Source organism: Alosa pseudoharengus, unplaced genomic scaffold, assembly GCF_046254945.1.
Source record: "Alosa pseudoharengus isolate Yale_2024_CS ecotype anadromous, Long Island Sound unplaced genomic scaffold, YU_APseudo_1.1 YU_APseudo_1.1_scf_4, whole genome shotgun sequence".
In the NCBI taxonomy this organism is placed as follows: Eukaryota; Metazoa; Chordata; class Actinopteri; order Clupeiformes; family Clupeidae; genus Alosa; species Alosa pseudoharengus.
The window spans coordinates 12605003-12623588 of NW_027468774.1; the positions used below are offsets into that span (position 1 = coordinate 12605003).

An 18586-nucleotide genomic window follows, 5' to 3' on the forward strand; every position below is an offset into this window, starting at 1 on the left:
TGCTGCATTAAATGGATCCATAATCCAGTCATACTGAGCACTGCTGGTTGGGAAATATTTTTGAAATAAACTTTGCAGGGATGTGATGTAGGCCTACTGTTTAATACACGGATCACAAGAGTGGCTCCCGAAGCAGACGTTTCAGTCAGATTCTCAAAGGCATAATACTGTTGCGATCGAGTCGCCTGTCCCATACCTACGACGGAGTATTAGGGCCACACATGAAGAAAAAAATATTTTTGCCATGGCGAGATTAAACTCGACATGTTGACTTTAAAGTCGACATGTCGACATTAAACTCGACATTTCGAGAATAAAGTTGAAATGTAATGTCGACTTTAATCTCGACGTGTCGACTTTAAAGTCGACATGCTGACATTAAACTCGCAATAGGCTACTGTTTAAACATAGCCTACACAGTTTAAGCTATGTAGCCTACACTAACACACAATATGTTACATGAAAAATGGGCTTCAAATAGGTGTTATTTCAGAGAGATTGCTAGATTGCAGATATTTAAATAGATTGCGTCTTGTCTGTTAACTAGGCCTACTCATTGCCGTCATCGTTAAGTGCTGTCTCGCGGTTATGGAAATACCATGCACTATGCCGTTTAGGCTAAATAGCTAGAATAATGATATAATGTTTCTATACAAAATGTTATTTCACTCTGTTTTGCGTGGGTAAGGCCACTGCACATCCAAATAACTGCCCTTCATGAATACCTGCCCTTTCACAGGCCGTCACTCTCCATAGGATAACATGGCAAAACTCATTTTTCTAAAACTGCTTTTCCATGTCTCACCTGCAATACGTATAGGAGGCTAGAAACACAGGTATAGCCTAAGCATATATTTTGATCCCGTGAGGGAATATGTGTACATTTTATAAATGCACTATGTGTGCATGTAGGCTACTAGCCTACATGGGGTGGTCGGGAGGACAGCGTCATTCGTCCCTAGTCATTCAGCAATAGGCTGTTTTGCATCCATTACAAACAAGCAACGTGAAAGTCTAGGATTGGGGAGAGCGCCTAGTCTAGTGCATAAGCATGAAGTTGAACCTTTTAGATGAAAAACACTCTTTAATAATAGGCCTACAATAAATAAATAAACCGCTAATGACGTTTAAGCTACTTTTGACCATCGCATTTATCGCCTGTGACCTAACAGCAAAGGCTGAGCAACGGAGGTTAATTCTATGTTTTGTCCACATGATAGGCCTATGTCTAATCATTGTTGCACTCGAAAACTCTGAATCATTGTTGCACTTGTTGCATTGTTTCATTCGTCCTCCCTTTCAATCGTCCCGAGCGGTCGTTCTCTCTCCAAACTAACTTTATTCTCAAAATGTTGAGTTTAATGTCGACACGTCGAGATTAAAGTCGACATGATATTTCAACTTTATTCTCGAAATGTTGAGTTTAATGTCGACATGGCGACATTAAAGTCGATACATCGAGATTAAAGTCGATATTACATTTCAACTTTATTCTCGAAATGTAGAGTTTAATGTTGACATGTCGAGTTTAATCTCGTCATGGCAAAAATATTGTTTCCTTCATGTGTGGCCCTAATACTCCGTCGTAGATACCTCAAGTTTTTTGGTGAATGCAGTAATCTTATCTGCTAGGTGAGGTAGGTGCTTGTCTTTGCCTTGTAACTGGAGATTTAACTCATTGAGCTTTCCAAATGCAGACATCCCAAGTCTCCCGGAAGTTCCGGGAGTCTCCCGCATATTGATAGCGGCTCCCTGACGCCCGCAAATTAGATCAAATCTCCCGGAATCTGGAGCGAGCGATCAAGAGCGCACACGTGAGAGGGAGACCTAAAATCGCGTGTGCATCTGAGTGTAGCGCGCACACGACAGGTGAGAGAGAGAGGGGTGGTGCGTGTGTGTCTGAGCGCATCCAAGACAGAGAGCATCCTGATTGGCCTGTTTCGCTAAATCAACCAATCAGTTTTCAGTGTAGGCGGGCTTTTTATCTCTTTTCTCCCGAACTAAATCAGTTCAGTGTAGGCCTATCTAGGAACAGGAGAGTCACGGCAGAGTCAGTGCCCCCAAAAAAGGAAAATGTTAGACCCATTTCAAAGTGTACCCTTGTTTATAAGAGTAAAAAATAATGATAGGCCTAGTCTTGCATGCTGCACTGTTTGTAACAGTGTTAGCATTGCCCATGGTGGGTTAAATGATTGCAAAACTAGTGTCAATTCATGTGCATACGAAAAGACCAAACTGCAAGATCTACATATTTTATTTTCACAATTACTTATTTGGTGTACTGAATGTTTAGTGTTTATTTATTTTATTTATTATATATATATTTTTTTTTTCTTTTTTTTTTTCGTGATACCTCCCTGAAATTACTTTTTGCAGGTTGAGATGTCTGCAAATGTATCGCTAAGATAGGCCAGCTTCGTCAAGAAATGTTCATTAGTGAACGTGCTTGCAGATTCAAACATGCGCTCTTCCTCCAAGAAGAGGCGACTCGGAGCTCAAACACGCGCTACAGCACTTTACCTCGGGAAAGCCACCTTGCCTCGCTGTGAAACAGTACAGCCTTTTGGTCAGCTCCCATCTCCTCGCAAAGTGCGGAGAATAGACGCACTTTTAAGGGCCGGGTCTTGATGAAATTCACCACTCTCACAACCTCGTTCAAAATCTCATTCAGGTCGTGACTAAGCTGCCTTGACACGAGCGCTTCCCTATGAATAACACAGTGCGTTCATTGCGCATAGGGTGCTACCTGGGCCTAGGCTACAGATAAAAAAAATTAAAAAAAAAACAGTTTTTCACGTCAGCATGTCACCCCACCTGGCATGTCTCCAGTTTGAGAAACGCTGCTGTAGGCTATACCCTTTCGTGTCTTGGTTCTCGGCAAGTTTGATTCATTATAACCAGCCTTGTGCATCGTAGATGATGGCAATTTACACATTATCAATGGGGAAGTAGGTCTACATCTCATACTAGCCTACACGTCACGTTACGTTAAAAAGTTAAATGTTAGAGAAGTGAATGTTGCTGGATTCATAGTAGCCTAATAACGAAGACAATGCCAGGCTGAATGAGACCGTAACTGAGGGTGAGTCTAATATTATCAAACGGTCTAGATTCTCGGCAAGTTAGTTATTAACCAAGCCTTAGGCTGTAGTATCATAGATGATTGCGTTCATGGCAATTTACACATTATTGATGGGGAAGTAGCCTACATCACATAGGCTACAAATACACGTTATCTGGGTAGTTATAAAGTTAAATGTTCGAGAAGTTAATGTTGCTGGCTTCAGACCACGCATCAGGCTAGCCTACTTACTGAACAAGACCGTAACCGAGGTATAGGCTATGCGTCTTTGTAATCAAAACGGTTGTCTAGGTTCGCGGCAAGTTATTAACCAAGCCTTGTTTTTAGTGTATCGTAGATGATTGTGTTCATGGCCATTCACATATCGATGCTGTCAGATCGAAACAACGTGGATCTAATTTGATTGGATGTCGTGCCACACACACGTCATGCACACAGATGCACACAGGTGCAAAAGGAGATAGAGCGGTCAGTGTTGTGTGAACATACTTTTTAATCTTTGGGTTCGAGGAAAGTAGCAAGTCCAAGTGAAGTCACGAGTCACTTATGTTAAAGTCCAAGTCGAGTTGCAAGTCTTTTTACATTTTGTCAAGTCGAGTCTAAAGTCATTAAATTCATGACTCGAGTCCAAGTCATGTGAGTCCACAACTCTGATCTGCAATGATTTTAAATACATCTGTATGATAACAAAAATATTCCATTTCCACAAAAATATTCCATTTAACTTACAGTTATGAGAATAAGTTTACACACCCATGATAAAGTTGACTAAAAAGAGGAATAAAAAAACATTTTTGGGAATTGATCTTAATGCCTTAATTTAAAAAATGAGGAAAAATCCAACCTTTAAGGACACAGATGTTCTTTGTGAATAAATAATGTATCGTAAATAAATAAATGTTCTTCCTTAAAATACAGGCGGCATACATACCCCTAGGTTAAATTCCCATAAAGGCAGGCAGATTTTTATTTTTAAAGACCAGTTATTTCATGAATCCAGGATACTGATATGCATCCTGAAAAAGTTCCCTTGGACTTTGGAATTAAAATAGCCCCACATCACATACCCTTCACCATAACTAGAGATTGGCATGGTTTTATTTCAGTTAGCCTAATAGCTGGTCCGATTTGCATTGAGAGATGATCTTATGGAAAGTACCCCATACTGCATAGCGATCATGCTGTATATGACCCCATTTCAGTAATATATTCCAAAGTCACAAAGACTTTATGTTACCTCAGACTCTCCCAGGTGTTTAAGAGTGCAAACTCCACCAAAGGCAGTCTATGCATTATGAGGGGCTTTCCACACTCTTGCATTCTTTCCCATCACTTCACACTCGAAAAAAGATCTCTCACTATAACACTGAACACAAAGATTCTCAGGGCACAGGTGTGAAAAGAAGAATGACACACATTCACAAAAATGAATGTTGAACATGACAAAGCCCCTAGTTGAATACAGTGCCTCACACAGTACAGTGCCTTTATAAAGGCTATCAGTGATGTTGCTAAAAAATGGCATTATGTCTAAGGTTTCTACCATTGTAATTTTGGTTTGAGTTCAAGAAAAGTCTCAGACTTGGTGAGGCTGCAGGCTGACCATGTTAGCTCTGGCATCAGTTAACTTTACTTTATGCTTCATAACTACAGTAGTGTGGATTTAACTCTGTGATATGTGGATAACTTTCAGTGGCTCTTACAAAGATACATTAGGTATCATTATTAGGTCATTGGCATTCAAGCTGACCAGTCTTAATCACTCTTTGCAGCAGGCCAATCTCTGATGTCAGGCTATATCCTCCACTCCTTAGTAGATTAACATGACGTTGACTTATGCATGTGTTTGCCATTATTTTATGAGTTGCACATGAAAGTTTTGTAGCCTATCTGCCAGCTGCATGTTGACCTATAGTATTTTTTTTAATTGCCCTACAAAATCCCAAAGTCAAATGCTATTTCTATTTCTTATCAGAAACAGGTGTAATGTATCACAAACGTTATTCACCAAAACTTCAGCAAGGCCTCTTTGCCTGAGTTTGTTATAATAACAAGATGTGGTAATAGTCTGCATGGATTGCAGAACCTGAACCCAGTTGTGGGTTTAAAGATACGGGAACAAAGGGTGGCGGTGTTGTGCATGTTGTGTGATGACACATACATAAACAACGACTCGTATGTACACAAGGATGTAACCCAACGTAACCTTAACTCAGCCAGAACTTTCCTGTGAAAAAGGGGTAACATTCAGTTTTCATGTATAATGCACATCCCTAATATAAGGTTTTTAAAAATGGTGGGAAAAGGGTGTATTTTACACACATTTTTCCAACCAACATTGTGAATATTTAATTATGTTTTCAGTGTTGTCAGTAATTAATTGTTTTTGTTCATTATTGTAATTTGGATGAAGATCAGACCCTATTTCAAGCCAAATGTATACCTAAATTCTGGTAATTGCAAAGGGCTTACTGACTTTTCTTATCTCTATACACACATGTATAAGTGTGCATTTTAACTGCACGTCATGCTTACATGAATATGAATGAAAAAAAGATGAAATTAATCAAAGTCTTACCGATCACTATTTGCCGTCTTGCGAAACTCTCTGACTGTCATGGCCTTTTTCTGGATGTTGTATTGGGTAAACAGACCTGACTGGCCTGTGACCACCTGCTGAATTGGTGCTGGGATTAACAGATCATCAATATCATCATAAGACTGTCGGGGTTTCCACTCTTTAGGGGGGATTACCTGGACACAATAAAGTTATGTTTTTTTAGCATAAACATGAACTCTGGAAAAAAAATCTCACTTTCCTAATTCTCACCTCAAATAGGGTGGCCATTTCCACGCCAAAAAGGAGTACATTTTGCAGCATTTAGCAAGAATAATTACATAGGACTAGTGAATTCTGAAATACTCTCTTCATTGCAAGACAATTTGATCTACAACATATCATGATGTATGCGTAACAGAAGTGGAAAACATATTACTGAAAAGACAAAAAAAAAAAACAGTAGCCTATTTGTATTTATTCAATACATTATGGTGTCTGTTTCAAAAACTGACCAGATGAACCTGCCTTGCAAAGTGCACAGTGCCACAAAGCATTTCTGGATTTAAAATGTGCAAATTTAGCTCACATGAAAATAAATAACAAATAAATGAATGCAAAAATACACATTTCAGTTCTTAATAGTGATGCACCAATATATCGCTTTTTTGCTGCCATCAGCCATCTGCGAAACGGCCGATATTAGTGGTTCAAACCAACCTATTCTAGAGTGCAGATCTAAAAACTTTCCATAAGGGTGTAGCAGAGGGATATGCTAGATTAAAGTTATTTTCTTCTCTCTCCAGGGCCTAAATTTTACTGCGGGATTGAGGGTATTGCCCTAATTTGTTCAAGTCCTGCAACTTTAGCTATCATAATTTAGCCATCATAATGCGAGAAATTCGCATACACGTTGCAGCCTGTCTGATGACGTTAATCTAATCATGAAGTGTCGTGAATGCGGGGCTATTGACCAGATGGATCAACTACCGAGTTGAATTGAACATAGCCTCACGCAGACACACACACACACATAGACTGTATAGAACAGTCTATGCACACACAGAACCACTTTGCGCTTACGCAAATAGGCTGCGCAACCATGACAAACTTTTACATCTGGAGAGAGTTCCTTGCTAACTATCCCGCTAGCTCAGGTCACGTCTGTCAGTGCTCACTAAAATCATTAATGAACATTGCAAGACACTTATCTCTTTTATGATCCCAGAAAGATTTTCTTCGACTTGTTAGTTTTTTGAACACTTATTTTATCTAATGACATAGAAAACATAATGAATTGCATCCACATATCCTTATGCACTATGCACAACTTTTATTCACTAGCCTAAAACCTTGAGACTGAAGGCTAATTACTCTCACGTATTTTTTGAAGTGACAGGCACTCAATTACACTTACACATCACCAATGTGCACTCAATTAGACCTACACATCACATTAAAGATATGCCTAAGTATAAAAGTTTAAAAATCAATATGAAGTATTCAAATTGCTAAATATGTTTAGCTTCTAGTAATTATGCAGATTATAAAATACTATACATTATTAACTAAATACACTTGAATTTCAAAGTATATGAAAAAGAAGCATATGACACAAGCCATCATTTTCTGTGTGTGTTTGTGTGTGTGTGTGTGGAGAGAGTCAAGCAGAATCTAGGATGGCCACTGGTGTGAATGATCACACTACAGTATATTCAATATTACTGATGACCCCCCCCCCCCCCCTCCCCAAATTGTGTAAATCCCCCCTACATGAAAAACCTAAGGGTAGCCTGGCTAGCGCCACCACTTCTCAATGAGACGTGGTCTGGGAACCAAACGTTAATTTTCTCGTATTTGAAAAAAATGCCCAGATCCGTTTATTGGGTGCCACGGATGTCTATCAAATGCGTCTGTGCATAGCTCATCATCGTCTTGCTTTCCCCCTTGTTCTGTGATTGGTCCCCTATCTCAGGCGAAAATTTGCTCCATGGTCTCCAGGCTGCCTTAGCAGCGTGAATCAAATCGCGTGCAAGGCAGCATGGGAACACCCAGGCTAACCTAAGGGGGGAATTCCCCCCATTTTGAAAAATGAAGTTTAAGCCCTGCTCTCTCTTCTAATGTTCTTGTTAAAAAAAAATTAAATGTATTTTGAATACTTATTTGCCAGCAAAGGTGTATCAAATAAAACGTCAATAAAAATATCAGGATCAATATAGTTATCGGCCAAAGTGAAATTTTTTAAATCGGTATCGACATCGGCCCAGAATTCACTATTTTTAACAAGCATACAGAACTTGTTTTATGTAAACAATAACAGAGAGTGTAAAAAAAACATTCAACTGCTCAGATAGTCAAGTATTTCTAGTGATTTATAGGGGTGTCGATTTAATTTTCGATTTTAAAGTCACGATTCGACAAAAAAAAAAAAAAAAAGTGTGTTTTTTTTTTTTTTTACTTTTGGTTGTGCAACCTGACCTTTTTTGGGTGGTGAAATTGCAAACACAGTCTAAAAATGTATTAAAACCCCTGTAAATGTTGCACAGCCATTAAGACATGTTCAAACACAGTCTTCCAACTTTAAAATAAATGCATTCTGTCCATTTTTAAAGATTATTTTGAAAACACATTTTTAAAAGCCTTATTTGTCAATGAATAAATATGCAATCTGCCTGTTTCCAGCATTAGCATAACACTTTGCGATGATTAGCTTGTCACGTGTGACAATATATGCTAAGTTTAACGTCACTTTCACATTAAGCAAGTGACTGACTTATCTGGGTGGGTTTTGAGATGCCTGATGAAATTTGAAGTTATTGAACCGGCATCATTTATCCTGGTGTCACCTTGCATGTAGCTGTTCACTTATTTCCACTGTGCACGAAGTTATTGTAAGCAAAAGTAGCCTGATGATAAAACAATTCTGAGAGGACTTGTCACCATGGTCAATGCATTTTTTGACCTGAGTGCGTACACATAGCGCATGTATTACGTTGCACATTATGGCAAAGGGGACATGCAGCTCACCATACGTTTCTCCAATGTACATGTATAGACCTTTTCAACAATAAAAACAAAAACAATGCTTGAACGTTCCATTTGGGCCCCAATCTACTTACTCTGCATTAAGATAACATATGGAATGTTAAAACGGAGGTCTTGTGGGGCCAACTATGATGCTGATAATGGAACTCTTGAAAGGGTCAATATGCACCAATAAAATAAAATAGAAATACATGAATACATTTAGATTTAAAAAAGCAATTATTGCATGAAATACAGGTTGTTCACGAGTTTCGAAACTCGAGTCCGAGTCAAGTCTGAAGTCTTTTTGAGGTGAAGTTTCAAGTCAAGTCTGAAGTCACTGTTTGTGTAAATGAAGTGCGTCTCGAGTCCGAGTCTCAGACTCGAGTCCCCATCTCTGCGCCAGTTGCTGCAGCAAGCATGTTTGTGAGCCCATATTTTCATGTCCCTAGCATTGTGATGTAATAGCTTAGAGTTTAAAGTGCATATGTCAGGTTAAAAAACATTTTTGACAAATGAAGGGACATGAAGCAAGATAGTAGTGAGTAGTGATACAATACAATAGAACAATATTTACAGTTATTTTTATAACTGAATTTATGAACATTCCAGACACAGTGATGACCTCATAAGAGGGAGTCCAGCAAAGTTGAGCATAGGGGAGAATAGGTTTTAACTGCATTTTCTTTTACACTGATGAGGCCAAAAATGTCCTCTATGACACACCAGTGGTTCATAAGCATGAGCCTGACTGGCTATGACAAACCACTGGTATGTCATAGAGGACATTTTTGGCCTTATCAGTGTAAAAGAAAATGCAGTTAAAACCCATTCTCCCCTATGCTCAACTTTGCTGGACTCCCTCTTATGAGGTCATCACTGTGTCTGTCTGGAATGTTCATAAATTCAGTTATAAAAATAACTGTAGGGGAGAACCGGGACGAATGAAACACTTCTTAATTAAATGTAATTTACAAAAACATCGAAAAACACTGAAAGTTAATATTTTGTCTCTAGCAACCTACATCTATCCTCTGTCAAATACAGTTGCATTTACAGCTCTGAACAAAACCGTTCAAGAGTTATTTAAGGAGAAGTCGAACGTGCGTTTTGTTTCATTCGTCCCTCCTGGCTGGGACGAACGAAACAGCATGGGGGACGAATTAAACATACAGCTTAAATTATGTAAACTTCCCTTAATTTCAATATTTGACAACATATCATGAATGGTACTTCAAGTATGTGTTATTTTAGATAGATTGCTGCTGGGCTATATGTCTTGGTTCATGTCTGTTAACAACTCATTGACGTCATGGTAAAGCGCTTAGCTCGCGGTTATGGAAATAGCATGCACTATGCCATTAATATAGCTAGAATAATGCATGTTTCGAATTATATAATGTTTCTATAGTACAAAATGTTATTTCACTCCGTTTTTGCGTGGTTAAAGCCACCACACATCCAAATAAGTGCCCTTCATGACCGACAGGCCGTCCATCTCCATAGGTTAACATGGCAAAACTCGACCCCCTACCTGATAGCCCCAAATATATTTGCATCTTTCTAAAACTGCTTTTCCATGTCTCACCTGCATACAATATAGTATAAACACAGATATGTGTCCATTGAATAAATGGGGTTTACTGCCTGGTCGGGACAAATGAAACAGGTGTTTCAATCGTCCCGCCATAGACATCTAGCATTATAGGCTGTTTTGCATCCATTACAAACAAACATGCAATGTGAACGTCTGGGATTGGGGAGAGCACTAAATGCTCTACTGAATAAGCATGAAGTCAAACCTTTAAATGAAAACACTCTTTAATAATCAAAAAAAATAAACCGCTAATGAAGTAAACTTGTGACCATCAAAAATCGTTTATCGCCTGTAACTCCGTGATACCAGGACGTAACAGGAAGGCATTTGGCTGAGCAACGGAGGTTAATATGCTCTATGTTTTGTCCAAATGATGACTGTCTATCATCGTTGCACTCTGAGAAAACTGGAATGTTTCATTCGTCCCAGTTGTACCCTAAATATTGTTCTATTGTATTTAAAGTTGATTTTTCAAGAAAAATCACTACTCACTACTATCTTGCTTCATGTCCCTTCATTTGTCAAAAATGTTTTTTAACCTGACATATACACTTTAAGTGTTTTTCACTGTAGCAGAGGCGACATACATGTAAGGGATAATGGAGGACACGCCGTTCGACTATACAAAGTAAATACACGTTCTAGATGGTAAAACGGCCCGACGCGAAGCCACTTGCATTGCGTTGCCATTTGCGTTGTGTTCATGTCCTGTTATAATGTAAACATTTAAATCTCTAAAAGTGTCTTGTTTGTAGAACTACTTCTTTCCGCCACATGTCAACTAATTTCTCAACTTGCAGGACAAACTGCCGTTACTAGTTTTAAATTGATGTTTGCTATGGCCAAAGGCCAGTCATTAGTTCCATCTCTCCCATTGTCAAGCAGGCATTCTGATGAACCTTAGCTTTGAAACATCGCTATTTTACTTAGCCTACATGTCATCCAACCAGCTATAATCCACCTCCGTCATATGCTACAATGTTTCTATGTTCTGAACGACTGCATTTTACAGCTTGGATGCAGCGTGACGGTTCATTTAAACTTAAAGCCCCCCTGTGTAAGAAAATCTCCCATCTAGTGGTTAGGAGTTATATAGCAATCAACCTCTCAAGCGCTGCCTCGTTTAGAACTACGGGAGCAGTCACACATCAAAACTGACACTAGTTCTGGACTCCTAGCACGACAAAGCATAAACTTCTCTCTGAAAGCGTAACTCTCGCCAAAATACACCCTAGGGTGTTTTTGTGAATGTACATGAGTCAAACTTTTGTTTAAAAGCATAATTACGTTTCAAGCTTGTCCGTGTTGTCGTTTTTGGGTCAAATGGAGTTTTGAATGGGAACTATTTTTTGATACATGATCGCGTCAAAATCGCTATTTTTAAAACACTAAGAAGGCTCGACACAACATAAAACTTTGATCTTAGAATCATCAATGTCTCTACACATGAACTCGAGCATTGAGAACATTGTTCGTGTACACAGCGTTCACTAAAAGAAAGGTTTTGAACAACTCACTTGGATTTTCTCCTCACCGCCATCATGCCAGTCAAGGAGTGAGTTGTCCAATACCTTTCTTTTTAGTAAACTATGTGTACACAAACAATGAAACCTCATTCTCTCATAGGAAACGGAACTTTACATAAAATAAAAAGTACTAATATCTGATGATTATTAAAAAGTTAAAGTGGTTACAAATATGGGAGTCCTACCACATAGACCGCAACAGTACCGCCCACTGCTGATTCCGGAAGTAAGAATTCAATACAATTTCTTCATTGACAACTGGAGTATAAGCCATAAAATCATAACCGTCCATGGTAGACCTTAAACCAGCTATGACATGACTAAGCGATTGTACATGCTCATGTTAAGGCCAAAAGTTAATGGGGCATCAACCTTGTTTTGAGAAAAAAATGTTTTATTTGCGATTTAACAGAAAAGTACTACACTACCCAACATCCTAACGTGTAAAAGCTGGTAAAAGCAGAGCCTTTCATTGGTAGAGATCGCCGTTGCCTTGGAAATGTCACTGTTCCCGCGCCTGTCGAGGCTGTCAGAACTAATGTGTGGCCATCCGAGGAAATCTCATCTTGAAAGTTGAATTTACTCAATGAAAACCGTAGGAAGTCAGTAATCTTCTTGTGTGAGATTAAAATATAAGCATGTTAAACTATTGTTAGGCTGCGAATGTTCGAAATGTGCAAGTTTGAAAAGGCTCATGGGATGGTAGTTCCTTCACTTGGAATTTAAAATATGTACACAGTCTTGTACCTTCGCCTTTATTTCGAAATGATGCGTTATGATGAGTCACGTCCTAGCTGGTTAGCCTACCTAAATACCTAAGGCTAAAGTGCTAAATACCGGAATTATCCTTTAAGCCAACTGATGCGGTGAACTACGAGGTAGCGTAGGCCGCTCAAAGTGCCTGTACTTGTTTGGAACATGCTGATGTTAGGCACTTTTGCGAAGTCCAAAACTCCTGTGTTGCCTTTCGAAGTAGGCTACTCGACAGGTTTGTCTTTGTTTCCATGTGGCGTTTTAGTTTCTCTCATGTGCCAGCAATTCACTGCACACCACACACTGGGGTTTGTGTCCCTCAACAAAAGTAAATTCATACTTCAAATATTCAGGGTTATTTTGCCATATTTATAGCAACGACTGGCATACAAATAATGTTTATCAAAATAAAGGTCAGACATTAGATCTAATAGCGTTTTTTTTTTTTTTTTTAAACCACAAGCTCCGCGACCCACCCAGAACGGTTCTGCGACCCACTTTTGAGTCCCGACCCACCAGTTAAGAAACACTGGCCTAAGGCATGGTCTAAAACTCTTTATACGGATTTGTCCAGACGGTGATTGGAGAAATGAATGGGAAACTTGAATGGGAATGGGAAACTAAGCTCTCTCGAAAGGGAGGCTGGACTGTTGAGTTTACGGGTTGTGTTTAAACAGTCAAACCTTTTCTAAACTCTAAAATCTAAGCAGTCGTACAGAAAATAAAGGGCCCTTATACCAAAGGCTAATTATCTTGTAAGGGCATACAAGGTTGTACAAAAGCACAGAAATCAAATGTCATGAGTTAATGTTAACTAAATTTGAACAAGATAGGTGATCCAAGGCATACACAGGGGACACAACTGACACTTACTTTGGCCAACCCAGCTCTGTGTGCTCCTTGTGACTCCATGTAGGCGATGTACTGACTGAAGTTTCCAAATTCTTCTTTGCTAGGATAGAAGGTCATAATGCCTCTAGACCCACAACTAGACTCTGTGGCCATCATGACAAAAGACCTGCAAAACAGATGTGAAAACGCTTGTAACGTGATGCAAGAATAACATGTTTAACATCATTGGGGAATAGTCATGGCTTAAAGGTTCTAGAGAAGCTGATCCTAGAGTTGAACTGGCAAGAAATATTTGGGCAGGGGGGTGGTGGTGGTACTACTACTACTACTACTACTACTACTACTACTACTACTACTACTACTACTTACTACTACTACTAACTACTTACTACTACTACTTGCTGAAGGTGTTCAAATATCAGGGTAGTAGCATTAAAATTGGAAGTCCAAGCCTTGTAGAACCCAATAATGTAACAAAGAATGTAGTACAGACACTTTTTAACCCAAAGCAACTTCCAACAAGGGAAACAATCAAGGTAGAGTGCAATAAGGACAAGTTAGTGCAGCAGTAAGTGCTACTTCCATACAGTCAAGAGTCAGTTTTAGTCAGGTGGTAAGTGTTAGAATTAGCTAGTCTAGTTGTAGGTAGTGCTACAAGAGGAGATACTCTCTGAAGAGCTGGGTCTTCAGGAGGTTTCTGAAGGTAGAGAGGGATGCTCCTGCTATGGTAGGAACTGGTAGTGCGATCCACCAACGGGGAACAACAGATGGGTAAAGTTTGGATTGCCCTGAGCATATGGGTGCCAGAGCCAGACGTCATTCATCTGAGGAGTGTAACGGTCGGGAGGTAACATTAGGGCTGGGCAAAAAATCGAAAATCAAAGGTTTTTTATTCAAATTGATTTATTTTTATAAAAATCGATTACTGAAAAATGATCTGGCATAGGCTATGTCCAATGTCCATAAATGATCTGGCATATGTGTGTGTGTATAGCATAGGCCATGTCCAATGTCTGTAAACTTTATCCAGCTGCTGATGGGCAGCAAAAATAAGCAGGATCTGATGTCAAAAGTAATGGCACTCATTAATGAGGTCATCCATAATAGTGGGGGGCCTTAAAGGGGTGGTTCAGGATTTTGGACATAAGACCTCATTTCCAAGTAAGCAAGTGTGATATTTATCAGTGGAGACCGTTTTCAACACGTTTCATCCAGTCCTTGTAATTGCAGAGTTCGCAGGTGCTAGGCTAGCGCAAGTCAACGGTATGTGCTAGCCTGCCACTAAAGACAGTCTTACCCACTCCAAAGTACACCCGAGGCAAATTCCAGACAATCGATGTAAATGTCTGTGTTGATAGAATAGTGTAAGAAATACAACTACCCTCGCATCGCGTTGCAATAGTTATACTTTGGTCCCTGAAGTTGGTAGTAGTCATTTTGCATCTCAGCAGCGGACTGATATTACCAAGGCTACTACTAAGTATCCCCACTGGAGTGCGCTTTACTGTTTACTTTTCGGCGCAGTACTACTAACCGGAGCAAGTATAATTCCGTCGTGGTAAGAAACTAGTCCCTCAAAATGTAATGCGATCGTTGAAATGCAAGGATAGAATAACGTTAGAAATAACAGTATCAATACAGACATTTACATCGATAGTCTGGCGTTATAATTTATTTGCCTCGGGTGTACTGTGGAGTGGGTAAGACTGTTTTTAGTGGCAGGCTAGCACATACCGTTGACTTGCGCTAGCCTAGCACCTGCGAACTCTGCAATTAGAAGGACTGGATGAAACGTGTTGAAAACGGTCTCCACTGATAAATATCACACTTGCTTACTTGGAAATGAGGTCTTATGTCCAAAATCCTGAACCACCCCTTTAAGCACATAAATAGGTCATTTTGCGCAAATTCTTCTAAAAGCGCCAAATTTGGCACAGATGTAGCTCAAGTTATACTGAAATGATTTAGCTAGGGCGCCGGAGCCAGCGACCCTCAGGGCCAAGATGGTGGTCAAATCCAATATGGCCGCTACCCGAAAAGGGTTCTATAACTTATGAACCACATAAGGTACAAATACAAACTTGATGTCTTTTTCAACTTAATTGATCATGGGAAACACATAGGAATGTTTATATTTATGACCCAGTATATCTGGACCACTTAATCCTCCAATTCCAATATGGCCGCTGTCCAAAAAAGCAGTTTTGACTATAGACTGCCAGCGTCCTCTTCTATGCAGTGGTATGCTGGGGTAGCCTGACTAGCCACACCCACATTAAAATGTAGGGTCTGGGCACTCATCATTGGCAGTGCTCAGTCCGATGGGCGGGATAATCGGTTGTCCTTTAAATTCCCTCTGCACGCAATTAGGAAATTGCGCAGCAATAAAGCAGCGGGGCCTGACAGACTGTGTCCAAGGCTACTCAAGGCCTGTGCTGCTGAACTGGGGGAGCCACTGAAGCACATCTTCAACTTAAGCCTACGCCTTGGACAAGTTCCAACACTGTGGAAGACATCATGTCTTACCCCTGTCCCTAAGAAGCCACACCCTAGTGAGCTTAATGACTACAGACCTGTCGCTCTTACATCTCATGTGATGAAGACAATGGAGCGATTGGTCTTAGGCATGCTCAGACCCCAGGTACGCCAATGCACTAGACCCGCTACAGTTTGCATACCAGGAGAAAGTGGGCGTGGACGATGCCATCACTTATCTTCTACACAGGACACATTCCCACCTGGACAAGGGGAAAAGTGCTGTGAGAATCATGTTCTTTGATTTCTCAAGTGCTTTTAACACCATCCAGCCCCTCAGATTGGGAGACAAGCTCTTGCAGATGGGTGTGGACGCTCACCTGGTAACCTGGATTACAGATTACCTGACCGAGCGACCACAGTTCGTCAGACTGAAGGACTGTCTCTCTGACACTGTGATCTGCAGCACCGGAGCGCCACAGGGAACTGTGCTCTCTCCAGTCCTGTTCACCCTGTACACATCTGACTTCTGCTACAACACCGAGTCATGCCACATGCAGAAGTTTTCTGACGATACTGCAATTGTCGGGTGTATCAGGAACGGGCAGGAGGAGGAGTACAGGAGCCTGGTGGAGGACTTTGTGCAATGGTGCAAACTCAATCATCTTCAACTTAACACGTCAAAGACCAAGGAGATGGTGGTGGATTTCCGCAGGTCTAAGCCCACTCTGCTACCAGTCCACATTGATGGGGTCAATGTGGAGGTGGTTAGCACCTACAAATATCTGGGTCTCCACCTGGACAATAAACTGGACTGGTCAGCCAACACTGATGCACTCTACAAGAAAGGGCAGAGCAGGCTGTACTTCCTGAGGAGGCTGCAGTCCTTCAATGTGTGCAGTAAGCTCCTCAGGATGTTCTACCAGTCTGTTGTTGCCAGTGTCCTCTTCTATGCAGTGGTGTGTTGGGGAGGAAGCACAAGGAAGAAGGATGCGGGGCGAATTGACAGGCTGGTAAGGAAAGCTGGCTCTGTAGTGGGAGCTGAACTGGAGTGCATCACTTCACTATCTGACAAAAGGACCCTGAACAAACTGATCAACATCTTGGACAATGAGTGTCACCCACTCCACAGCACCATTGTTAAGCAGAAGAGCCTGATCAGCTGGAGACTTCGGTCACTGCCTTGCACAACGGACAGACTGAGAAAGTCATTTGTCCCCAGGGCCATTGAACTGTTTAATGCCTCACTTAAGGGAAGAGGAGAGATAGACTTCTCTGCATAGTCTGTCTGCCTCTTCACCCCCTCCATGTTTGGTACTGTCTGTCCACTAGCCACTTGTATCACTGTCTTTATGCCTCACTGTTTGCGTGCTATATTAGCACATTAGCACATATGCATAACCCCCCCCCCCCTCTATGCCACAGCCGAACTGTGGCCACACTTATACATTTTCTTAAATAGTTAAATATATAGATATATAGATTTTACCTTACTTTACTTCTGCACTGCTGCACTGTTGGACTTACTCATTTGCACTATCACCATGACCACTACCACTATCACCATTGCACTACCACCATGACACTCATTCGCACAGAGCACCTTAGATCACCTCACCATATCTTAACTATGCACAGAGAATCACAGGCTCAGTCCCTGCCTCAGTCATTGCAAGCGCCTCTGATTGATTAATCACCACTATGTGGATACTGTTTCTAGAATGACTTAGATTAAGTGTTAGTTAGTATAATTTGTATTTTAGTATTCTTTATCTTCTACTGTCCTTATTGCTTAGTTGTGTTTTTTATATTATTTACTTTTATTACTTTTTCTGCCGTTAGTGAATGTTGTGTGTGTGTGATGTCTGTATGCTACTGAGACCTTGAATTTCCCCTTGGGGATCAATAAAGTATCTATCTATCTATCTATCTATCCAGTTAAACCCCATTGTTTGCGCCAATTTATCTACAAGCACCAAATTTGGCATGGATGCAGCTGACGCCATACTGAAATGATTTAGCCAGGGCGCCCGAGCTAGTGATCTCTGAGACCAAGATGGCAGCCAAATCCGCCACCTGAAAAGGGATTTGGCTGCATATTTTGAACCAGATGAGATACAAATGTATAGTTGATACAGGGGGAAAATAAGTATTTGAACCCATGCTAAAGTTGACTAAAAAGAGGAATATACTAGCCTGGAAAATACAGACCCTGATAATCTAGAAAGATTAAGGGTCTGGCCACGAACAATGTAATGGCCCAACTCGAGGGGCGGCACCAAGCATGCATTTAAAAATCTCACTGCACGCAATTGGATAACACTAGACCAATGTTTACTCTGAATGATTCCAGACTTTGACGCAATTGGATAACACTACGAACAATGTTTCCAACGTTGCAGCGCTGTCGTCATCAATTTAGCTCGCCTCTGGCCCGCCTATATCAAATACGATTTGATTGGTTCCACGTGATGCAAGGGGAAAAAGTAACGTGCATCATTGCTCATTGCCAGAGTGTCTTGCAGAGACAATTCCATTGTGCTCTTGCGAGAACTCTGGATTTCCAGGGTAGGAATATATAATCATCTGTTAGAAATTGATCTTAATGCCTTAATTAAAAAAATGAGTAAAAATCCAACCTTTAAGGACACCAATTTTCTTAGTGAATGAAAAATGTATCGCAAATAAATAAATGTTCTTCCTTAAATTACAGGGGCACA

The 18586-nt window shown here is 40.4% G+C and overlaps 1 protein-coding gene across 1 annotated transcript in view; it reads right to left on the reverse strand.

Moving 5' to 3' along the window:
* kdm4ab (lysine (K)-specific demethylase 4A, genome duplicate b) overlaps nucleotides 1-18586 on the reverse strand; it is a 90500-nt gene that overhangs the window by 53001 nt on the left and 18913 nt on the right. Inside the window, exons 2-3 of the mRNA XM_076264872.1 lie at nucleotides 13413-13557; nucleotides 5661-5836 (exon numbers count right to left, since the gene is read on the reverse strand). Coding sequence (XP_076120987.1) covers nucleotides 5661-5836; nucleotides 13413-13547 — 311 coding nt within the window. The 5' untranslated portion in view covers nucleotides 13548-13557. The remainder of the gene's footprint in view (nucleotides 1-5660; nucleotides 5837-13412; nucleotides 13558-18586) is intronic.